Below are 24,894 nucleotides of genomic sequence, written 5' to 3' on the forward strand. Positions count from 1 at the left end.
ATCTCCCTTTTATGGTCTTCCTCACGGCGCGTCCACTCATACATCGACTGTCGCTACTGCTCTGTGCGATCCATTACTTCCTATCGAATCGTGACTCTCGCGAAACTACATTTTGTCATACTCGCATAAGTATTTCTCGCTTAGCTCGATACAACACGTACGATAAAACGGAATACGATTTTTACGATCGATAAGATAGTACGCAAGGAAGGATAAATGTCGAACGAAATGGATGAATTCGATTAGAATAAGAAAAACTTTTTATTCAGTATTTATAGTACACACAAATTTTATGTATCAAAGATTACATAAGGACTTATTCGGTAATTTCCTTTTGGCTGATTCTTCGTGTACCTTGACTTGAAGAGTGGAACGCGGTCCGCATTTCCAAACGTTTCCATCCTTGTCGAGTATACTCGCGCTCGCAGTGACTTGATACTGTCCACCGACAGTGTTCATGTTGTTGTTTACATTGTTGGTATTGTTCGCACACGCCGTTGCTGTTGTACTTGGACTACCTAGCGAGAGCAAAAATTCGCAAGCGAAGAAATCGCGATGCGGTGTAACAGTTTGTTGCAATTCGTTCGCATTGGAATCCTATAAAAAAAGATTATTCGTTTGGTTACTTATTAAGTGTTAGATTGATCATAAGAAACGTTGATTCGTACTTTCTGGTCCAAATTAATTTTCGACGGAGGGGTAGTGGAAATAGAAATGCAAACAGCAGCGACAGAGCGATAAAGAGAAGCCCAACGACCATGCCGCAGTACCCCTTCGACTTTCAACGCTAGCTGACTTCCATCGGGAATGGATACCGGCTCGCCGAGAACCCGAGGCTGCGGTGAAACGGACAGCTTGACGGTGGTCGCTTGCAGAACTTGGAAATAATACCGAGGTATTGGTAAACGCATTTTTGTTCCAGCCAACAACATCACTTGCGAGACTAAGCAGTTGATTCGCGAATGACTGAGTGCTGCCGCTTTATTTTCACCCACATAGGTAGGCGCCAAACGACGCAGCTCCGTGCAACAGCGAGCTAGCTGACGCATTTCCACGGTATCGCCGAAATCGAAGTTAACTTCGGTCTGCTGATATGTTTGAATACCTGTACCGCCGCAGACGCGTTCGACGCTGTTTACTAAAAGACGACAAATTTCTTGAAGCCTACGGGCGACGGGTGAAGGAAAAGCGAGCCAAAGGTATGTATAAACGTTTATAATAATTTTTTTAATAAAGGATACGCTCGTATGTTTGTCAATGTGCCGGGATCAGCGTCGAAAGCTGACTGATAAAGCTTCTGGTAATTCTCCGCACAATTTTTGAGCTCTTGAGCTGATTTCCTTAACTGTTACGTACATACAATTTTATCAGTACCGTACTTAAAATTATAAACATAAAGTATAATATACCTGATTAGTAACACGTCCGTATCGTTGAAGATCATCCTTCGTGTTAAGAACTACGGTACATGTAATGGCAGGTGGTGGAGCCGTGCAAAGCGATCTAAAATGTAGAATAGTTTTGTATAGTCTCTAATAATCACAGCGCGATAGTTATAATCCTTTTGCGATACCTGCACGAATGTAACAGTTGTACGATAGCTTGAAGAAATTCACAGCGTAGTTTCGAATATTCACTGGCAAATTGCAAACTTCGCAAGGGTGTACTAGCAGCTTTTAATGCCGCGCACGCACTCGCATAACGTGCAATAGCTCCGTGTAGTTTCTCCACCGTGTGAATTCTTGCTCTGTTCTCTAAAGGTTCTCTCTGCTCTCTACAAAAAAATGAAAGATATGAGAATATACTTTAATGAAATAAGTTATTAAACATAAGTATGAACACTAACATCAAATAACTTTCAGCTTTTGTAACGAGCTCTAAACCCGACAACCAAAAGTGTAATTGTTCAGATGCGACTGTTTCCTTTAAGCTCCTAAATATTTGAGTAGCTATTGTGTGATGACCATATCTCGCAGCACTTCGCGCAATTCGATATTTGGCCCAACCATCGACGTTTTTAATTACCTCTTCTACCGCTTCCAAACATTCAGGATTCCATTCGTAGCCTCCAGCTACCATTTGAAATAGCAAGGTACACAGCATTACCTAACAAACGAATATATACTTTTTAATGATTTGTATCAATAGATATATGTAAAATGTAATTTATAATTGTACCTTTGTATGTACATGTACAGTCTGTTTAAGTTTAATTAATATGTCTGGCAAAAGTGGAAGTAGCGTGTTCTCTCCTATACTGCCAATAGCGCCTAATGCCTCGCATAAAGCAAGCGCTTGTTTTTCGCTATGACCACCTTCTGTCTGAGTGTTAAAAAGCGTACTACCAATAGCATCGACAAATACCGAACAATGATTCGGTTGAGTTCGACACAATTTCACTGTTGAACGTAGGCACACTTTCAACTGGCGTAAATATTTTTCGTCCAGAGCCAATAATACAATTAATGATTCAAGACAAGATACAACGTCTTGTATTCCATAAGGTGGTAAACCTTCTTCGTAGCTAAAAAATAAATAGTGCAGCTCTACAATATGTCCTTAAAAATATGATAAATAAAAAGAACTATTGGATACACACCAGTAACAAGCAATTCTAGTTAAAATGGTTATTGCTTTTACTGCTATGAAAGGATCAGGAGAGTAACAAGCATTTGCACATAATGATAAAAGAGGATTTCCTTCCTCTCTGTTTGCATCGCACGTTACTGCACTTTGGCTAAGTACCTAAATTTGATAAGATTAAAGATTTATTTTTCAATTGTAATAATCACAAAAGATCTGTTTTTATTACTGTTTATGAATCAGTGAGAACCTCGATCACGTCTAATGTACGAATAAGTAGATCTTTGTTTCCAGTACCATCTTGTAGGAGTGTGGTAGTACTTTCTAAAATTCAGAATCCATATAATGTCCACTTCCATTACTCATAGTTATCTATTTGTCGTAATTACCTATTAAATTATTGAGAGCACCCTGTGGCCACAGATGTGCTCCCCTCCTGGCCAACGAATGTAAAAGATGTAAAGCATGACGCTTTATGTTTAGTCTTGGATCATCTTGCAAATAACGTAGTAGAAGTACAACTTGTTGTGGAATGTCAATTAATGTCGCAGAAGCCAATGTGTTCAGAGCACTTAATGTAACTTTAACAAATTCTACTGCTGGATAACTAGCAAGAAGTTCCATGCACAGTTTGTTCACCTTTAAGAAATTTATATCAATAAAATATTTGAATGTATCTAAAGAATAAAGATTAAGTTATTTATGTATACCATTGAAGCTGTGAAAGTATCATGATGCATATATTGTAAAATAGGTATAAGTTGCAACTTCATTGATGCTGGTGTTGCTTGACCTCTGATCATATCAGATATTTTGCTGCACATAGATACTGCAAATAATTTGGATTGTGCAGCGAACATCTGTGCAGCATATATTGCAGCTTCAACTTCAACTGAATCATGAGAATCTAATGATCTCCTTATACTGTGATGAACCTTACAAATTAAACAATATTTTATTACAATATCTATCCACAACAGAAGATAAGAATTAAAGTATAACATTACCTGTTGTCTTTCTGGAATAATACCAGCTACACTACCTAATGTACGTAACGTCAGAGCTCTTGCAACTGGATCATTAGAATGTATTACACTATAAATACGTCTTACAAATTCATCAATATTCAAGATCTTATCTAAGTGCTTTTCACTCTGTTGGCATACTCTGAGAACCCAAACACGTAAAAAATTGCTGCCAGTACGAAAGACTTCGGCCAATTTTAATAAAGAAGAATTGATCAATATTGGAAAGGGATATTTCTCGAATAAACGAGGAAATCGTACTATAGCTTCGCATTGTTCACCGATCTTTGTTGAACGCAAACCTGAAAAGTAGCATAAATAAATCTTTTCTGTGTACATTCTGCAGTCTCTAAAAAAGTATATTTTTCAAACAAAGTACAAGTTTCATAAGACATGTAATAAGAATTCCTTCCTATTTTTATTCATAATTTGTTAGAGAAATGAAAAATTGAATCTGGGAGGTTAAATTTAAGAATACAAACAGACCTTTATCTAATTCTATAAGTGCAGTATTTGCATCTTGTTCGGGTTCACCAAGGCCTGTATCGTTAAACGCGTTCATTCTTATACCGATCATTCTTTTCAATATAACAAATTCAATGAACGAACATTAGATGAAATGCTTTTATTGGGAAACAGAATATTTTGATTCATACAAGAGTACAACCGGCAATGAACATTGATGAACATACGGAAGCAGACCAGCTACGCCAGCTACTGCCACTGCCTGTTTACATATGCTATACTTAACTTATACTACATGTGCATTACGCAGGATACCAAAAAAACTTTATTTATTAATAATATGTTCGAGGATCTAATAGCATGCAATTATTTTGTAAATTGATAGAATATGTGTGTTTAACAAATTTTTTTAAATATTAAAATTAACCGTAGTCCCTTAACATTTTTATATGATTAAATAAAATACACAAAAATCTTATTTATCGCATAAGTCAATTAATTTATTGTAACATCTTTATAAATATCTATTGAAAAATGATAATACGGTTGAGAACTACTGATGTAATACATCTAGATACATCGAACGACTACTTATCTCGCGCGAATATAAGTTCTGTTCTGTGTTCACGTCGATCAGTGTAGTTGACAATTAAACTTCGACAAGTGCAGGCGCTGTATTTCTGCTACTACAAAGCATAAAAAAACACTATTTGTATAAGTTACGTTTTTCAAATAATCAGTTTTGAAATAGTACCTCGTCATATCGAAAGTGCATTTAACTGAACGGACGATGGTGGATTACAGTAAATGGAAAGATATTGAAGTAAGTATCCTACTTTTGATCCAGTGTGCTTATGGAATATTCTAGAGTGGTAGTAGATATTTCAAGGATACCAGTTGTTTGTACAATTTAAAAATATAGAATATACATCAAATGTAAAAATACTTGATGTGATTCTAGCCAAAACAACTTACATGATTATTGCTGTTCATAAATTGCAAAATGATTATGTTTTCTTGGCATTAGATCGCTGCGTTAAAACAGATGTAGAAATTTTTATAATCCTTCGTCATTACTTTATTTACTAATAAATTATATCATTCATATTGAACAACTATACAAAACAATTAAGAGGATAAAGTTTTGTTTGTATGTTAAACTTATTTTTAAAATGTAGTTATGTATTAGATTTCAGATGATGAGGACGACACTCATCCGAACATCGATACACCATCATTATTCAGATGGCGGCATCAAGCAAGAGTTGAAAGAATGGAAGAACAGAGACGTGAACATGAAGAACATGAAAGGAAAAAAGCAGAGTACGTATATCATATGTACAGTTACTCCCATGATTGACACATTTTATCATAAATTCTTAAATCCATTGGTTCGTAGGACTTTACAAAAGTTGAAGAGCACAAAGGAACAACTTGCAAAACTGGAAAATGAGCAAAGTGCTGATTTAACTGGATTGAAGAAAGTTTTGCAAGATCTGGAAGAGGAACAAAAAAAGATACAGGATAAGGAAAACGAAATGAAGAAGAAAGAAAAGCTCACACCTTGGAACGTTGATACCATTGGACAAGATGGATTTGCAAAAACAGTGATTAATAAAAGGACAGCACGTAAGGATGATGACAGTGGTTTGTCAGACGAAGAAAAGGAAAAGAAAATAAAAGAATTTGTGAAAGAGAATGAAAAGGCATTGAAGCAATTTGGTATGCTCAGGAAGTATGATGATAGTAAGAAATACCTGCAAGAGAATCCACAGTTAGTATGTGAAAATACCGCGAATTATTTAGTAATCTGGTGTATTAATCTAGAAATAGAAGAAGTAAGTATACGTTTAAATGCTTGTATATGTACATTTTATTGCTGATGAAATTCACATGACTAACTTGATCAATTTCAGAAACATGATTTAATGGAGCATGTTGCTCATCAATGCATATGCATGCAGTACATTCTGGAATTGTCGAAACAGTTGGACGTGGATCCAAGAGCATGTGTAGGTTCCTTCTTTAGTCACATTCAAAATGCCGAGATAGAATACAAAAATTCCTTTGACGATGAATTAAGAGCGTTCAAAGAAAGAATACGTAAGAGAGCTGCTGAGAAAATAGCAGATGCTCTTAAGGAAGCTGAGGAAGAAGAGAAAATGGCACGCATTGGTCCGGGTAACCTTGATCCAGTTGAAGTATTTGAGAGTCTTCCAGCGGTATAAAGAAATTTATTATGCATACCTTTAGTTTTATTGAATGTAGCGTGTATTCTAATATTGATGCATTGTTCTCAGCCTTTGAAAGTATGCTTTGAGACGCAGAGTCACTCTTTATTGCAAGAGACATTAGCAGCGATGCCACAGAATGAAGCAGTTTATCACATGAAACGGTGTATTGATAGTGGTCTTTGGGTACCTGACGCGAAATCCAAGGAGTTAATTGATGGAGAAACATCTGCGGAAAATGTGGAAGAAACGCCGAAACCTGAATAATAATACGTATCTGTAAATCATGTGCGTTGACTTTCATGACTCATTTTTATGCAAGTATCCTTTAGTACTATGAATATGTTACAATAAAAGTATTATCATTGGACAATGAACACGACATTTTTACCTCTGTTGGCTTTTTTCTTATTTTAATAATATCATATAACTATTGTTATGCTTTGAAGTACTGTGAGACTGAATTATCACATAATTTCAAGTTATAAGAAGTGTGAATATTACGCATCGTTAATTAAATGATAAAATTATCTAGTAAAAGAATGTGATACACACTTTGTCCATATACCACATCGACTGTACAATTATGGATTAAACGTATACAAGAACATTCGTATGTTCAATATCTATGCTGGCACATGTAGAGCATACATGTATATGTACATAAACTTAATTTGTTGTATATGCTTTATTTACGTGAATATTTACTCTTCGTTTCTTATTTCGTATGTATATTGAAAATAATTGTAAAACTGATGTTATGATGTAAATAAAGAAAGTACATTCGACTTCTGTGAAAAATTTATTTTGATAAATGCGTTCCTTGGAATCATTACGTATCGTATATTTTGTGTTTCATTGTTCCAGAGCGTTTCATGTAATCAATTTACGCGCCAAATGTTGAACGAGATATCGATACGCAATACGTCAGAAAGTCGTGGTTCGACCGGAAGCCGTGAAATAATCGTATATCGAACGCATGAAGTTTTCTTCCTTTTCCGGTATGACGTGCCACGGGTGTATGGGTAATATTTTTCGTCTTTCATTCTCGTCATAATACGTTAGTTTCATCGCCTGCGAAAGCGCAAGCTGGTTTTCATTGGACCGGGTAAAACTGTTTCTCTTATTAGAAATCATATTTTGTGTATTTAAAGTATCTCATACTGTACAATTTTAACGCGATCGTATTTGACATTCATCTAGCTACCCAATCTAATTGAAAACTACAGCTTTTATACGTTACGTTGCTTTCTGAAACCGCTTATTCACTTTGCATGACCACTATCATTAACGTTCATATAAATTTACGCACTGTTCTTTTTCATCATATATTTTCCTAATTACATCTCTAAAAACGAGATCAAGTCTCTGAACTAGCATATATTGTTGAGTAGTTGATAATTTTTGTGAATATTACTACTAACCGACATCTTCGATAGGATTTCTGTAATTAAGACACGAATTCAATTAAGCCTCGACAACATACGTATATTGATTGATTCGTACGATAGTTTCCATACGTTTCAACGTACAATTTAAGTAAAACGAGCAAAAAAACGAGAGTGGACCGCGTACATAGACAGATGAACCGTGATCTCATTGCTTAGTTCGCTTGATTGTAATTGCGCATATGTATAAAGAGCAATTGAAAAACCGTCGCCAGGCATTCTGGGTAAAATTTCTGTGAGTAATCAAAATGGCTGTCATACAACGATTTCCGTTTTACAGCTACGTTTTAACGTGATTCTGAAAAATGTTATTCTCGCTCTTACGTTCTGTGGATTGAAATGAACCGATGTAAATACGTAATTTTTAACAACGTGTATTCCGTCAGATTTCTGCATTTCGTTTGTAAAAAGATATAAATTTTTATTACATTTCAGGGCGTTTGTTTTATCGGGGTATAGACGAGCGGGACGAGGGGGGGACTGTGCGCGCGCGTTGCATGATGGGACGATGGACGGGAGGACGGTCGGGGAGGGCGAAAGAACGAGTCGAGTTCACAAAATGGCGGCCAAGCTCAGGCCCGTGAACATATAGTACGTGAAAATTCGATAATTTTGCATGATGTCGCGACTTTGTTCATCAATAGTCGTTTAACATTACGAATACGTGTTTACGCGATAGTTTAATCATTAAATTAACGTGATTTTGTGCGTGGTGCGTGTAATATCGAGATTTCGGTGCGACGCGCAGACGGAACGATGCAGGTGAGTGGTCGGGTTCGAGAATTGTTTAAGTTTCTGCTTTTCTTCATTTTTTTTCCGGATAATTGTTTATTCCCGTTGCTAATATGAGCATCTACGTTATTTTAAAGAACAATTTGCGTGATATAGCCGCGGTGTTGTTTGGAGTAGGGGAAAAATCATGTTGTCACATGCGTTTCATTGAACATCCACGATAAAAATCATTGTAAAAATGAAAAAAATCATTGGAATTTCATTTAAAAGGTATCTGCGTGTAGGGCGGGGTCCTATTGACCTTAGGAGTTCAGAGACTTGTCTCTACTAAATCACGATTTTCTGCAATTTTACATAGTTTCCAGCCTCTTAATAACCTACAAGTTTGTTTACATTCATTCAATTTGACATTTATCACATAAAATATCATTGTTGCACCCTAATTTTCATCAAAAATCATTCCTTACAATTTCCTTCACCTTGGGCCCATACTTATTCAAAAATTTAAAATAGACCCATTTTTGCAAATTAAGCTCAAAGATTATGATGCACACTCTCTACATTATGGTTGAGACTGTGTACCACAATCATCTGTAAAAGCTGTGGAAATTAAATGTTTCTCACGTGAGAAATACTTCATGTATTGAGAGTTTTTTCCTTTACAAGCAAGCAGAGGCATTTTAAAAATTTTTATATATTATAAATGTTATCTGATTCTTCATTTATTCTTCTATATTCTTCATAAAACTTGGGCTTGCATAAACACAAATGTATCATGCTTTTATTTTGTGTTTACAAACGACATGAGGATGTTACGTTTGTACTTTGAACATCATTTTTATCAAAATTTTACGAATGTAAATCATTTAATGGGGGACAATAATTTACATCAATGGGCGAAGTATGTGAAAAAAGATTTCTCTTACTATCCATTCAATAATATAGGTTTTTGTATTTCTTCCTTTGAAGATTTTTCGTCTAACTATGTAACGCTTAGCATCTCAGACATTTTTACAAAAGTCTATAGTAGAATAATCAAGTATGAAAACTTTCAAACATAGGAAATCATTAATTAACACTGGAAGCATATGATATTTACGTTGCATAAGTGATAATAAGACGGAGATACATAATTTCCTATGATTTTATGTGACGAATACTTAAATGTTAATGTTTTCCATGTTGATAAGATACAATTACAGTATGTATAAGAACACAGATAGAGATTTTACACTGATAGATACAAAAGTAAGTTATTTAATCTTATTAATGATGTAGCACAAGCATAGTATATGCGATGATTTTAATATAGGATGACAGTATGTGTACAATGTCGCTTGAAATAGTAATTTTTATGTAGAGGCAGATTAAATTCAGAGGAGGAATTAATATGTTAATGGGAGAATCATTTTTCAAATGTGAGAATCTACTTTCTTTTGCATTAGATAAGCACACGTTGTCATAACATTAGATTACTGCTCTTCACACAAGATGTAACAGAACAATCATACATTTGTAAGAACATTCTATTTCATCCAGCGAAGTTGTGCTTCATCTTTTCTTCAGAATAAGAACATGCATGTTTTAATCTCAACGTTAACAGTATTTTAATTTAAACATACGTTAAGTATTAATCTGCTAGGAAATTTGATGATAAGAAACGATTAGGGATACAATTTTTCTCTGATTCAGTTTTTTTTGTACACTACTCAAGGTAAATGTAAACTTTTAAGCTCAATCACGAGTTGGACGCGCAATGTACTTGCTGTTCAATAAACATATACATTATTTAAATGGCGAATTAAGTTATTCTGAAATACCCATTATACCTTCTATTGGTAATTTACAGTTAATTATTCTATGTCTTAAGTTAAGCATTTACAGGAAATTCTGCTGAGAACTTTTTTCTTACTACCTTTTGATTGAAGACAGTTGCACACAACCAATATTTGAAAGAATACAAGTTGAGAATGTTTTACATAGTCTTCAGAGAAAAGAATATGTATACCAAGATTTTGGGAAAGATGAATTTACAATATGTAGATGTGCCTACATTGTGAGTAGCTATCTTCTATTCATTTGGTACATTAAGAAATCCACATTAATATAGGCAATACTTTATATTTATACAATTATAATTCTGAGACATGAAACGATGCTAGATCAGTCTGATTGAATTACAGAAAACGTTAGAGTCTGAGTCTGGTAAAGAATCTGGATCTGATTCTGAGAATGAAAGTAAGAGTGATAGCTCTACTTCAGGAAGTCTTACAGGATCTGGTTCAGGATCAGAAAGGTGGGTATTGAAACTATTGTTACATAATCTCTTTCTCCCAGAAGGTCCAGTACATCTCAATCCAATGGCTTTTTATCTTTAAGCGTTCTATATTTATTTACTTAAATTATTTTGTTTCTATAACAGAGCGTTATACAATCTCAATCTGGTCTAATAATAGTAATCATTGTCTGAAGTCATGAAAGGTACTGCCTGTGATACATTTCTTTATATAATGTATTTGACTTTCTGACATGTAAGAGGTTACTTGAGATTGATATCATTTAACTTTGTGTATTGCTATAGCTTTATATAGCATTAACATTGCTTTGACGATCATGCTAATTTAATGTACTCCTTAAATTTTCTATAAGCACAGTTTTCAAATTTCTGTTACTTGTGCAATAGTATATCTGTTTTCTTGTATTTTAAAACAATTCGAGCACTAGGTAAGCTAGTACTCTACTGCTTTCATTCATTTTACTTTCTGAGACGACATGCCTTAATAAATGACACGTAGTAAACATCGACGTATTAACATCAGACATTCATATATTAGAATTACGTTTATGTACTACATGAGAGTTACACATATTTTTATTTCTCGTGGTCTAGAATTAATTTACATTTGAGTAGACGTTTTATGTGCAAATATATTTGTCTATTTTATGAAATACATTTTGAATTACGATCTTACGAAAATTATGCGAAGTGCGATAGTGAAATAAAACATTGCCTGACTGCGAATGCAGTGACTCTAGCTCATCAAGCGGTTCCGGGTCCGGATCAGGCTCTGATTCTGATAAATCAGAGAAGTCAGACGCACCTGCACGAAGTGATAGCTTCCAGAGCAAAAGTTCATATCACAGCACAGAAAAAGTTAGGCTTAAAAATGAGTCTAGTCGCGAGTGGGATGAGAATCCTGATATTTACGGAATCAGGAGATCCGGACGTTCTAGGAAAGAGCCCGAAAGGCTCGCTACGCAGCGTGAAAGCGATAGCGATAGCCGCAAGAAATTTAAGAAAAAGGGGTAAGTAAAACACAAGGAAATCAAATTATAATTATCAAAAATTCGAATTAAAAATTCTTTTCTTCTATTACTCCTCTCCTGGATTAAATAAATGTTAAGCTTAATAGGCGTAAACATACCTTTTAAACGATTCACGATCTTAATTTAAGAATTTGCATTTATATTGTTTTTGAGAGTAATAGTTTATCATAGCTGTATAGCGTTAAAGATTTAAATGATAACTTGAATTATTATATTGGACAGCATTCAAAACTATTGCAAGACTTCTTGCTATTTGTAGGAAATTTAATTACTTTTATATATTTGTAAGTAGTGGTAGATCATTCGAGCCTATAAAATAGTGAGTAGCTGTTACATAGTAGGTTTGTACTCGATAACTTTGGCAGCAGTAATTATTCAAAGCTTATTTGTTATAGTTTATGTATGCACTATTTTCTATTGCATATATTGTGTATCAGTGTGGCTCGATAGTTTTTATCATTAATGTTCAAATTTGTGTTTGTCGACCATCATGCTTCGAACAATTTTTTGAATTATAGCACTACTGTATGTTTTTCATCTTGTTTTGTACAAATCCATTTGTTAAACAAAATGTTGCATCGCGTCTCACAATCTTAATATTTAATTTGTGCTATATACCCATCCATGTTTTTATGTACTTCACTAAATATGTAATAAATATTGACTAAATTCGACTTGAATTGTACTGTTACGTCGAATTAGCTGCATGTAAAATATACTTTCAGTACATCAATAGATCGTTACGATAAGACTCTTTAGACTTATTAAAACAAAAAGTTATTTCCCTCGTCACAGTGTTATACATGTAAATAACGTTTGCTGTATATTGCTGCAAAGTAATTGGAAATTAATTATTGATCAATATTCTAAATTTTTAGATTACAATTAATGAAATTCATCTTTTGTATATTTACTTTTTTTATGATTATCGATTACAATCAATAATCAAGCTTTTCTTAAATGTTGCACCTTCATGTTCGATTTTTGTGATTTCTTTCCAGTTCGCATAATTCATGGAACTCTGACAGTTCAGATTCAGAATCTGATGATGGTGACAGTAGGAGGCCTCCACCTAGTAAATCGTTAAATAGACGTGCCGCTCAGAAGGCTAAAGATAATGTCAGGGCACGGAAGAAACATATTTCCGAATCGTCTGAGAATTCATCTTTTGATAGCGATGATAATAGGAGGTACTTTATATATCTTCCGCCTATATGAATGAAGTAATTGAATAAATGTGACACAGTGAAATTGAAAATTTTAGGCAAGCTTCGAGAAGAGCTGGTACTGCTATTAGTTACAAAGAACAAAGCGAAGAGAGAACGGACAGTGAAGATCTCGTCGAAGTCGAAGAGGGTAGCATTGCAACTGCAGAACCGGACAATGCGGAAACAATTGAACGAATTTTGGGACAAAGATGTGGGAAAAAAGGAGGTTGGTCTTCAATATACTTGTTACAGTTGAATCTGTTCTCTGGAATATTTTGACACAAGCAGTTTCGCAATTTGACGCAATTTCTTCTTCAGTTACAGGAAATGTTACCACGGTTTATGCTGTCGAAGAGAATGGAGATCCAAATCCAGCGGATTTGTCTAATGAGGAAACTGAAATGCAATACTTGATAAAATGGAAAGGATGGTCTCATATACATAATACATGGGAATCGGAAGAATCCTTGAAAGCACAAAAAGTGAAGGGAATAAAAAAGTTAGAGAATTTTATTAAACGAGAACGAGAAATCAAACAGTGGAGAGATTACGCAGGACCAGAGGATATAGATTATTTTGAATGTCAATTGGAACTTCAACAAGATCTACTAAAAAGTTACAATAATGTTGAAAGAATCATTGCTGAGTATAATAAACCTGATTCAGATCGTCCAGATTATTACTGCAAATGGGAAAGCTTACCATACGCTGAGGCTACATGGGAAGATGGAATTTTGATTGTAAAAAAATGGCCAGAGAAAATCAAAGAATTCCGTGAAAGAGAAGAGTCGAAAAGAACGCCTAGCAAACATTGTAAGGTTCTTAGATCAAGACCAAAGTTTCATCAAGTAAAAGGACAGCCGGAATATATGGGGAGAGGAAAAGATTTGATTCTCAGAGACTATCAAATGGATGGATTAAATTGGATGATTCATTCTTGGTGCAAAGAGAACAGTGTTATTTTAGCAGACGAAATGGGTCTTGGTAAAACTATACAAACAATATGCTTCCTTTATTACTTATTCCACACGCACCAGCTTCACGGGCCATTCTTATTAGTAGTCCCTCTTTCGACAATGACTTCCTGGCAAAGAGAAATGTCACAGTGGGCACCAGACATAAATTTCGTTACATACTTGGGTGACGTTACTTCCCGTAATGTTATCAGAGAATATGAATGGTGTTACAGCTCGAAGAGACTAAAATTTAATGCTATTCTCACGACATATGAAATAGTACTTAAAGACAAAGCATTTTTGGGTGCCTTAAATTGGGCCGTGTTGCTAGTGGACGAAGCGCATCGGTTAAAGAACGATGATTCTTTATTGTACAAAGCACTCGCTGAATTTCACACAAATCACCGCCTTTTAATAACTGGTACTCCATTGCAAAATAGCTTGAAAGAATTGTGGGCCTTACTACATTTCATAATGCCTGCTAAATTTAGTTCTTGGGAAGAATTTGAGAAGGAACACGATAACGCGGCACAAAAAGGATATTCCAAATTACACAAACAGCTGGAGCCATTTATTTTACGACGCGTTAAGAAGGATGTGGAGAAATCGTTACCCGCAAAAGTTGAACAGATTTTGCGAGTAGAAATGACATCTCTGCAAAAACAATATTACAAATGGATATTGACCAAAAATTACAATGCATTACGGAAAGGTGTCAAAGGTTCAACTATGACCTTCCTTAATATTGTAATTGAATTAAAGAAATGCTGTAATCACGCATTTCTTACGAAACCCACCGAAAATGAAACAAGGGAAAGTAATGAAGATTACTTGCAGCAAATAATTCGGGGTTCTGGAAAATTAGTTCTCCTTGATAAATTGTTGGTGAGACTGCGTGAAACAGGTCATAGGGTGTTGATATTTAGTCAAATGGTCAGAATGTTAGATATTCTTGGCGAATATCTGCAAAAGAGACATTTTCCATTCCAAAGATTAGACGGAAGTATAAAAGGAGAACTGCGAAAGCAAGCACTGGATCATTTTAATGCAGAAGGGTCGCAAGATTTTTGCTTCCTATTATCGACTAGAGCAGGTGGTCTTGGTATTAATCTCGCCACCGCTGACACAGTCATTATATTCGATTCGGATTGGAATCCACAAAATGATTTGCAAGCACAAGCTAGAGCACATCGCATTGGACAAAAGAATCAGGTACTTTAATGTTCATTTCTCTTTTTACGTATTGTCAACACTTTTGTAAGACATATTTCATATTATGCGTAGGTGAATATTTACCGATTGGTAACGAAAAATTCTGTCGAAGAAGAGATAGTAGAAAGGGCTAAACAAAAAATGGTTCTGGATCATCTCGTGATTCAACGGATGGATACAACTGGTCGAACAGTGTTGGATAAGAAAAATGCAGGGACCAATAGCAATCCATTTAACAAAGAGGACTTGAACGCTATTTTAAAATTCGGTGCTGAAGATTTATTTAAAGATGAAGAAGACGGCGATGAAGAACCGACTGTAATTTTTTTTAAAAGATTGAATTATTCCAATTGGTGTTGTAGATACATTATAAATGCACGTTTATTTTCTTTATGTAATTAGTGTGATATTGATGAGATACTGAGGAGAGCAGAAACGAGAGATGAGGGACCTTCAACGGTAGGCGACGAATTATTGTCTGCATTCAAAGTAGCTAGTTTTGCTGCATTCGAAGAAGAATCCGAACCCGTTAGTCAACCTAACGATAATGACGATGAAAGTAAAGATTGGGTACGTTTCATTTTATTTATTCACTAATTCATGCATCTTCTAATATTTAGATGTATAAAAAGGATCACTAATGTTTTACATTATAATGTTTTTCTTTTAGGCCGAAATTATCCCAGAGAACTTCAGAAAGAAAGTTGAAGAGGAAGAAAAATCTAAAGAAATGGAAGATCTGTATTTACCGCCGAGAAGTCGAAAAACATTACAACAGATTAACCAAAGTGAAGGAAGAGGGAGAAAACGAAAGAAATTATCAGCTGATGATAGCGAAGAAGGCGAGGATTCTGGAAGCGAGGCTGAGGGAACCGATGACGAACGTCCTAAGAAGAGAGGTAGACCAAGGGTTACACCTCGAGAAAATATAAAAAGTTTCACTGATGCAGAAGTACGTTATCTTCATTTTTATATTGTAAACTATTTATAAACTTCGGAATGTATTTAATTTCTTGTTCTCATTAGATACGAAGATTTGTTAAAAGCTACAAAAAATTCCCTGCACCTCTGAAACGGTTAGACGACATTGCGGCAGATGCAGAACTGCAAGAGAAACCAATGTCAGAGTTACGTTTCTTAGGAGATCAATTAAGAACCAGATGCGACGCTTGCTTATCGGAGTTCGAAAGTACGGCAAAAGAAAATAAAGGTGAAGAAGACGGTAAAGGACCTGGCCGTAAAAGAGGCAGAGGCCCCACATTTAAAATCGGTGGCGTTATGGTCAATGCGAAATCGTTCTCAGCTGCGGTGAAAGAATTAGAACCATTAGAACAGGCTTTGCCGTCGGATTCGGAACAACGATCTAATTGGCACGTTGACATGAAGTAAGAACACCACATAATCCGCATACTTTGATAGTGTGATATACGCATATAGCACTGTAACTATATATTGAATTATAGATTGAAGCCGGCGAATTTGGATTGTGATTGGAATTCTGAAGATGACTCCAGACTTCTCAGAGGTATATATCAACACGGCATGGGTTCATGGGAGGCCATAAAAATGGATAACAGTTTAAAGCTTGGCGATAAGCTGCTACCAAATGGTAGTAAACTTCAGATAAAAAAGATACATGCACGCGCCGAGTACCTCTTGAAAGTACTCAAGAAACAAATTGATTCTAAACTAGGCGTGGTAAGAAAATGTTACTTTATATTTTGTGTATTTCATAGAATGTGTTCCCTTTATTCCTGCATTCAATCCCAACAGGGCTTTGTTTTTATCCCGCAATCAGAAAAGCAGTTTAAGGTAATTTCCACATACCCAGTGATCCTTCTTTTCATGTGGTATAAGTTCCCAATTCCTCAAGTTATAGTCTATGACAATTATTAATTTCATGTTATCATTCTGATATATTTGAATGATCATTTTAGACTAAAGTTAGAAAACCGAGAAAACCGAAGGAAGCAAAAGCAGCTATCACAAAAGAGATTATAGAGGAAAACGATACTTCCGGCGAAGAAAATGGCAAATCGAGAACTAAAGTTGAAAAGGTAATTTTATAGTTGTATAATGTATACCATAGAGCTATAAATTGTATGTAAAATGCGCATTTTAATATTCTTTGTAACTAAAGCCTGCAGTAAAAAAAGAGGAGGAAGTTGTTATAAAAAAAGAAATTAAAGAAGAAGTAGAAGATGTAGTGGAAGAAAAGAAGAAAGAGAAGAAAACTAAAAAGGAGAAGAAGGAAAATAAGAAGGCTAAAAAGGCAAAGCAACCGGCAGGTCCTATGCATTTTACTGCTAATAATGAACCAAGAGCTCTGGATGTTCTCGGAGATCTGGATCCATCGATATTCAATGAGGTTCTTATTATTGTTTTTAATATCAAGTGTGTAATAGTAAGTAAAACCTAATTCTCTTTCATTTTAATATGCAGTGTAAAGAAAAAATGAGGCCAGTGAAAAAAGCACTGAAAGCTTTAGATAGACCTGATCAATCTTTGAGCGAAGCCGAACAAGTCGCCCATACAAGACAGTGTCTTGTACAAATTGGAAACCAAATTAATACCTGTTTAGAGGAATACAGAGATCCCGAACAGATTAAGGAATGGAGAAGTAATTTATGGTACTTCGTGTCTAAATTTACGGAATTCGATGCGAAGAAACTTTACAAGTTATACAAACACGCAACGAAGAAAGGAGGTGAGAGTAACACCAGTGCTACGTCTAGCCCGGAGAAGAAAGAAGAAGCAAGCTGTGGGAAGGTACGACAATGTTTACTTTTACTTCGATTCGATTCTCATATCATTGAATAATTATGATTAATTAACGATCGATGTGATTAATTTTATAGAAGCACACCGAGAAACATATCGATAAACCAGTCGAAAGTATTAAACAAAAACGTAAAATTGATGACATGGAAGAGAATTCAAATAGTAGTACTACAGCGAGTAAGAAACATTTCTCGGCTGTGTCAGCAGTAAGCAGTATCAGTAACACATCGGCGGTTACTATTGGTGCTATCACGATTACCCCAATTACCTCGACTCCGAATTCTACTTCAAGTACCACGAACAGTGTGGATACACCGCGACACAAAGAGAAGGAATCAAAACATAAAGACATGAAAAGAGATAGAGATCGCGACAGGGACAGGGATAGGCCCCATAGTGATAGAAGTATGGACAGAATGAGCGGGAGCAAAGACGAAAGAATTAGAAGAGACAGCGGCGGTTACAGTATAGGTGGACATTATAGTGGAAGCAGAGAGGACGATCACTGGTTGTCCCGTGACGGAAGAGACATGAGAGATGGAAGGTATGCAGTGACAATATAGGAAATACGTATAAAGTTAAATCTGTTATAATCAATTGTACCTCATTTATAATTATTAATTGATACGTAGATTTGGGGATCATAAACGTGACCGTTTCGACTCGTACGGTCGAATGTCCAGCGGATATCACCGTGACAGAGAGAGGGAACGCGATCGTAGCATTCATATGAATGATAAACGAAGGTAAGTTGCTAGACAGAGGATAAAACTTTTGGATGACAGTAAAATACATAAAATTTGTGTTCAGCGATTATTACAGATATCCATCGGGACCCCCTGGATATGGATATGGTCCAGGAGGATATGGAGGTGGAGGCGGCGGTGGTTACCCTCCGTCTGATATCGCGCCAAGCCATTTTAGAGGTCGTGGTTATCCTGGAGATAGTTATCCCAATGACTGGCGGCCGAACAAAGATTATAGACGGGATTATGACAGAAGGCCACCCCCGCCAAACGCTAACTCCTAGTGCTCCTTGCTACTGTTCTCGAATGTGTTGTAGAATGACGGTAATTCTGATGGAGCCTTGCGTACTACCTGGCCGAGCAATTATGCTCGCTTAAATGTGGTTACACGATGAATTTTCTACACAGTTTAATCTGTGATTTAGTACCACTGGTGACTTGTACCTATGTATAAAATCTATTCCAATGCTTACTTAATATGCAAAAGAGTTCTATCATGTTAAGATCGTCTTTCTAAGAATTATGAAGAGCGATTTTTCGCAAAACTGACGAATTGATCCCCGTTCTTAGTATGCAATTATCCAATTTTTTTATACATATGTCGAATTACATGAGAAAGGAAATAGTGACGCAGAACTTTCAAGTTTACCGACTTCTAATTCATACGTAATGATATTTGTTTACGTCTTTGAATTCATTTTATTACAGTGCAATTATGGCAGGTTTTCATAATGAATCAAGATAAAATCAATGTGTTTGTAGTATATTATTATGTAACTTTTGTGAGTTTAATTGTACGCCTTCCTAAATTGCATGTAACATATTTTGCATTTTCGATACTGATTACGTGCGTTCAATGGATGTTTAGATTGTATACAGTTATTCACTAATTCAAACTATAATGCTATGTTGAAACATAAGTCTTCAAACCTTTATAATTTATTTATGAATATCATAATCTTACATTGACAGATACTTCGTTGCACTGCAATAGATGTATCTACAATTCCGACATATAATTTTACATAAGGGTGTCTGTAAAATTGTACAAATTAGTCAAACACCATATAAATTTTCTATTAACTAAGAATCTACATTGAATTTTACATAAAAATGGGATTTGTAGAATATCATGACATGTTTTTGTGATGGTATACAGTGTATGATAAAATACGCTATCTTAATACATATGTATGTATTGTAAAATTAGGAAGAAAGCAAGAAATATGATATTCGCCAACAAACGATAACGCATTCTTAAAAGAGAAAAAAAGAGATTAACTTTTTCTCCTCTTTTATAGAATTTATACTTTCAAAATTGAAAAAGTAGATAAGAATTATATTTTTGCGTTCATTCTTTTAAAGTACCATAGTTTTGTATCCTATCAGAGACAATGTGAAATATTGTAAATATTAGTATAAGGCAATAGTTATATTTGATGTATATTTAACTATGGAGTTACTGGGATAATGTATTCTGCTTTCGTGTAGAAAGAATAAACAAAAAACCATAGTATTCTCAGTTTCGCTTCAGTTGAAAAATGATTGAATATAACTGCATCATCGTAACAAAAGAACAGACGTATTTCTAATCATTCGAAGATCATAATTCAGAGGGTGTTGAAATATTTCTTGATTAAATGGGATGTTTCTGAATATTGGTAAAAATGTACAAATTTTACAAATACTTCTGTGAGAATTTTGTATTTGATTGTTTACAAAATTACAGGATATTCTATGGAAAACATATTTGCTAATTATATGTTCTTAAAACGGACGATTGTCACAAGCTTTTTTCTAATCATGTATTAGATTCCTTGAATCGCTAAATCGAGCATGATGCGCGAGCATTATACGATATTTCTCTATAGCGTAATATATTTTTTATTGTCCGTAATTACTTACACATGTAATCGGCCCTCTTTTCTGGGCTACAATATATGAAAAAATTATTTTGTAGATTATTTTCTTCAGATGAAGTAAATTTACAAATAGTAAAAGTTCACAATTTGAGCGTGCATTTCTGTAAATATTCATTGTATACATTGGATGGTATCTGACTATCTCGAAGCGGTATTATATCATTGTATGTATTATGTATATTACGTATAACAAATAACTTTTAGTGTTTTACTTATCAAAGTACGTGCATACATACATGCATATATAAAAGAAGGTGAGAAATAGGTACATACATTGAAATTACACCGCAATAGACATCCACTAGTTTAGGTTTTTAATTGCAAAGTGATATAATTCTAAACAATGAGCTATTTATAATTTATTACTAGCCGAATACAGACTGCGAGTAATAAAACAAAATATATGTTGTAAATACATATAAACTAAGAGAAATAAATAATGTAGTAGAAAAATTTCATATTGTATAATTGAAATAGTATCATATTTATTACTTTCGGAAATATAAACATACATACACGCTTTCGTGAGACAACGTGCATTTTACAGATACGAGAATTCATATGTAGTCAAATTCAATTGTCTATTATAGAGTTACTTTTTAACAATAAAGTAAATAAATTTTTAACTATCTATTTGAATTTGAATATTAGAAATATAATATTCATTTATTAACATTCTATCACTTGGTATGACCAAAAATTAGTATTTTCAAAATTATAGCATTTACTCGCGTACTAAAAGTATTAATAGCAGAACTGTTAATATCTATACACAAATGAAAGATGTTCCATTTAAATGTAATGCATACGCATGTACGCAGTAATGTATGACTCAACGTACGTCATATCAAAGAACACGGAACACGTCATCCAGTGCGACTTTGAGAGAAACTGTGTTAGGTAAGCAAGGTAAGCATAATATTATTATTTTGTTTCGAAAATTACAATGATTAAGTGCAGAAGCTCGTATCTTCAATTTGATAGATAAAATATTTAACAGTACGTAGTGAGTCGTAAATCCGTTCATTAATGAAAATCCCCTCTCCAGCGCAGTTCGTATCTCGTATATGCAGCGTTGCCAAAGTGCAGGACTTCTCTTCCCGTGCTGTCTCCCACTACTTTTTTTCTCTCCCACTTAAGATACCCATGGTCATTGGGGACATGTCTAATAATGCCATATGTAAGTGGGGAGAGCACATTGAGCATACAGCAACATACTGTAGTGGGGAGAGCACGGGAAGAGAAGAAGTCCTGCATTCTGGCAGCGCTGCGTATATGTATTATAGTACGTACTACTACGTACGTACGTACACCAATTGGACTTTGTCAATACGTAGACGAGTGCAGATGCAGGGTAGACGTAATTGCAAAGCCGCAGTTTAACATCGCTAAGTTTAGCTTTAACAACCAACGCAGAACTACGACTTTTCATACAATTTCTTTATAAAAGTACGTATTTTATGAATAACTTATTAAATTGTCAATTTAATCCCATAGAATATAAGAAATCAATTACAATTGCATCAAACTACCGGCGAGATGACAGTCAAAACTGTATCATAACGTTAATGAGGCATACTAGTACAAAAGGTGTATTGTTTTGGATTAAACATCTCGTTGTACGCATACCTATTAATATAAATGGTTTTCAAATTTCTTGTTTTCCGAATTTCACGCATACGTTTATCGGACAGTGTCTATAAATAGTTTCTCAATGACTTTGCAAGAGTGAATATCTTTATTACATCTCATTATACATTTTTTTATTCTTCGTCAGAAATGGCACAAGAACGATTGGACTTTGTAATATTCGGAGAGTCTAATAATGCCATATGTAAGTGGGGAGAGCACATTGAGCATACAGCAACATACTGTAGTGGGGAGAGCACGGGAAGAGAAGAAGTCCTGCATTCTGGCAGCGCTGCGTATATGTATTATAGTACGTACTACTACGTACGTACGTACACCAATTGGACTTTGTCAATACGTAGACGAGTGCAGATGCAGGGTAGACGTAATTGCAAAGCCGCAGTTTAACATCGCTAAGTTTAGCTTTAACAACCAACGCAGAACTACGACTTTTCATACAATTTCTTTATAAAAGTACGTATTTTATGAATAACTTATTAAATTGTCAATTTAATCCCATAGAATATAAGAAATCAATTACAATTGCATCAAACTACCGGCGAGATGACAGTCAAAACTGTATCATAACGTTAATGAGGCATACTAGTACAAAAGGTGTATTGTTTTGGATTAAACATCTCGTTGTACGCATACCTATTAATATAAATGGTTTTCAAATTTCTTGTTTTCCGAATTTCACGCATACGTTTATCGGACAGTGTCTATAAATAGTTTCTCAATGACTTTGCAAGAGTGAATATCTTTATTACATCTCATTATACATTTTTTTATTCTTCGTCAGAAATGGCACAAGAACGATTGGACTTTGTAATATTCGGAGCGACCGGATTTACTGGAAAATATGCTGTAAAAGTTGCAGCACAATTGGCTAAAGAAAAGCAGTTAACATTTGGAGTATCTGGACGTAGACAACAAGCTCTTGAAGCAGTTGTTAAGGAATTTGCACCTAATATCGGTAACATTAAATTTTGCACGCTTATGATTATAACAATACACTTGGATGATGTTCGTACTTTTTCAGATGATGTGCCCATATTCATTGCTGATTTAAAAGATGAAGAATCTTTGAAGAAAATGACTGCACACGCTAAAGTACTTGTTAATTGCTGTGGTCCATACAGATTTTACGGGGAACCAATTATTAAAGCTTGCATTGAAACACATACTCATCAGCTTGATATTAGTGGTGAGCCACAGGTAAATTCATACTATAATTCTATAATGCGAATTATTTAAAAAATGTTATAAATCTGGATTAATTAGTTACTTTGTATTGCAGTATATTGAGAGAATTCAACTGAAATATGATAAAGCAGCTGAAGAAGCTGGTATCTACATTGTAAGCGCGTGTGGATTCGATAGTATCCCATGCGATCTTGGTATAATATTCACACAACAGAAATTTGATGGCGAAGTGAATTCCATTGAAACCTATCTGAACGCATGGACCACGTCGAACGTTAGAGGAGCTCTCTTGCATTATGGAACATATGAATCAGCTGTTTATGGCGTGGCACATCATAACGAATTGCGCGAGTTGCGTAGACAACTGTTTCCTGAAAAGCTACCTAAATTTTGGCCGCATCTCAAGACTAGGTCATTATTTTTAATAATTATTGATCTTACATATTTTCATACGAATGCAGACGTGTATGATTTATATTTTCAAATGTTCTATGTTTTAGAGGTCTAATTCATAGGTCTTCCTTGTCGGAAGGGTGGTCCATGATATTTCTTGGAAGCGATCGTTCCGTGGCTCTTCGTACTCAGCGATTTTTATACGAGAAATATAAGCAACGACCAGTTCAAGTTCAAACTTACGTTACATTCAAGTAAACAATCTATCATGAGTCATGAAGCAGTAGTACTAAAGTTGAAACAAATTAAATTTTTACAGTAATCAATTTATTTTTTTATTAACAGATCTCTTTTCTCGGCTTTGGCAGCTATTGTTTTGGGTTTAATATTTGCAGTACTGGCTAGATGGGAATGCGGTCGCAATTTATTGCTAAAGGTATGTTATAATTTTTATTTCATATCTTAATACGTCTGACGAATATTAAATAAAAATAATATTTTCGTTTGTCTAGTATCCTACGATTTTCTCCGGTGGTTACGTGAGTCACGAGGGCGGTAAACCGGAGGATCTGGAGAGTTGTCACTTTTCCATTACATTTAAAGCAGAAGGATGGTCCGAGAAATTAGCTGAATGTACTGATAAACATGAGAATTCGCCGAACAAAGTACTAATTACTAAAGTTAGTGGTACTGATCCTGGATATGGTGCTACATGCTCTATGCTACTGCTCTCTGCTGTGATGATCCTTAAGGAGTCCAATAAAATCCCTGGAAAGTACGTTTGCACACGTTTGCGTTTCAGATTCGAATATGTACTATTTTTTTAAGGATGTATTTGATACAATATTTTATGCTTTCACTGTTTCAGTGGTGGAGTACTATCTCCTGGAGCTGCATTCGGTAAAACATCATTGATTGAAGAATTAAACAAAAGGGATGTAAGGTTCGAGGTTGTTTCCTCTCTCCAAAAGTAATATTTGTGCTATATTTGGGCATAAAACTTTGCTTTGGGATTGAAGTGTTGGGTGAA

At 34.9% G+C, this 24,894-nt stretch overlaps 4 protein-coding genes across 5 annotated transcripts in view; 3 read left to right on the forward strand and 1 right to left on the reverse strand.

Annotated features, from left to right (window-relative positions):
* Positions 1-237: 237 nt before the first annotated feature.
* Positions 238-4,563, reverse strand: INTS7 (Integrator complex subunit 7). The gene is made up of 13 exons (XM_018025004.2): positions 4,095-4,563; positions 3,591-3,910; positions 3,294-3,518; positions 2,973-3,222; positions 2,834-2,907; positions 2,600-2,745; positions 2,179-2,524; positions 1,847-2,106; positions 1,574-1,774; positions 1,410-1,503; positions 1,242-1,345; positions 669-1,164; positions 238-597 (listed from the first exon to the last, which is right to left on the reverse strand). Exons 1-13 carry the CDS (start codon positions 4,183-4,185, stop codon positions 298-300), a joined length of 2,907 nt encoding a protein of 968 aa, XP_017880493.1. The 5' UTR covers positions 4,186-4,563; the 3' UTR covers positions 238-297.
* A 150-nt stretch (positions 4,564-4,713) lies between these two features.
* Cdc37 (cell division cycle protein 37) lies at positions 4,714-6,686 on the forward strand. Its single transcript, XM_018025009.2, has 5 exons — positions 4,714-4,896; positions 5,263-5,396; positions 5,473-5,911; positions 5,990-6,295; positions 6,374-6,686. The coding sequence occupies exons 1-5, from the start codon at positions 4,864-4,866 to the stop codon at positions 6,569-6,571; spliced, it is 1,110 nt and encodes a 369-aa protein (XP_017880498.1). The 5' UTR covers positions 4,714-4,863; the 3' UTR covers positions 6,572-6,686.
* A 596-nt stretch (positions 6,687-7,282) lies between these two features.
* Chd1 (chromodomain-helicase-DNA-binding protein 1) lies at positions 7,283-21,089 on the forward strand. Of its 2 annotated transcripts, XM_018025057.2 has the most exons (17): positions 7,283-8,514; positions 10,668-10,780; positions 11,512-11,790; positions 12,813-13,001; positions 13,076-13,245; positions 13,338-15,187; positions 15,260-15,505; positions 15,590-15,757; positions 15,858-16,139; positions 16,214-16,572; positions 16,651-16,885; positions 17,125-17,244; positions 17,328-17,555; positions 17,630-17,956; positions 18,046-18,512; positions 18,601-18,714; positions 18,779-21,089. In XM_018025057.2, the coding sequence occupies exons 1-17, from the start codon at positions 8,509-8,511 to the stop codon at positions 18,996-18,998; spliced, it is 5,373 nt and encodes a 1,790-aa protein (XP_017880546.1). In that variant the 5' UTR covers positions 7,283-8,508; the 3' UTR covers positions 18,999-21,089. The 2 variants fall into 2 exon arrangements, with proteins under 2 accessions (XP_017880546.1, XP_026669503.1); XM_026813702.1 differs by lacking the exon at positions 11,512-11,790.
* Positions 21,090-21,448: 359 nt separating this feature from the next.
* Positions 21,449-24,894, forward strand: part of Pu (GTP cyclohydrolase punch) — a 16,858-nt gene continuing 13,412 nt past the window's right edge. The window contains exons 1-8 of the mRNA XM_026813731.1: positions 21,449-21,545; positions 23,068-23,241; positions 23,308-23,483; positions 23,566-23,882; positions 23,972-24,118; positions 24,210-24,300; positions 24,377-24,639; positions 24,733-24,835. Of these exons, the coding sequence (XP_026669532.1) occupies positions 21,464-21,545; positions 23,068-23,241; positions 23,308-23,483; positions 23,566-23,882; positions 23,972-24,118; positions 24,210-24,300; positions 24,377-24,639; positions 24,733-24,835 (1,353 nt within the window). The 5' untranslated portion in view covers positions 21,449-21,463. The remainder of the gene's footprint in view (positions 21,546-23,067; positions 23,242-23,307; positions 23,484-23,565; positions 23,883-23,971; positions 24,119-24,209; positions 24,301-24,376; positions 24,640-24,732; positions 24,836-24,894) is intronic.

The sequence above is a fragment of the Ceratina calcarata genome, unplaced genomic scaffold (assembly GCF_001652005.2).
Source record: "Ceratina calcarata isolate Rehan_Ccalc_2016 unplaced genomic scaffold, ASM165200v1 scaffold35.2, whole genome shotgun sequence".
Classification (NCBI taxonomy): Eukaryota; Metazoa; Arthropoda; class Insecta; order Hymenoptera; family Apidae; genus Ceratina; species Ceratina calcarata.

Bases quoted from the DNA above. Each gene is read 5' to 3' on its own strand.
- Chd1 (XM_018025057.2), top strand. The intron at 15,506-15,589 runs GTAATTTTTTTT...TTATGTAATTAG, and splicing joins ACGGCGATGAAGAACCGACT to TGTGATATTGATGAGATACT. The intron at 16,573-16,650 runs GTAAGAACACCA...ATTGAATTATAG, and splicing joins AATTGGCACGTTGACATGAA to ATTGAAGCCGGCGAATTTGG.
- Cdc37 (XM_018025009.2), top strand. From the start codon at position 4,864: ATGGTGGATTACAGTAAATGGAAAGATATTGAA. The intron at 4,897-5,262 runs GTAAGTATCCTA...GTTATGTATTAG, and splicing joins GTAAATGGAAAGATATTGAA to ATTTCAGATGATGAGGACGA. The intron at 5,397-5,472 runs GTACGTATATCA...ATTGGTTCGTAG, and splicing joins CATGAAAGGAAAAAAGCAGA to GACTTTACAAAAGTTGAAGA.
- INTS7 (XM_018025004.2), bottom strand. From the start codon at position 4,185: ATGATCGGTATAAGAATGAACGCGTTTAACGATACAGGCCTTGGTGAA. The intron at 2,908-2,972 runs GTAATTACGACA...TCTGAATTTTAG, and splicing joins TGCTCTCAATAATTTAATAG to AAAGTACTACCACACTCCTA. The intron at 2,525-2,599 runs GTGTGTATCCAA...TTTATTTTTTAG, and splicing joins ACTAGAATTGCTTGTTACTG to CTACGAAGAAGGTTTACCAC.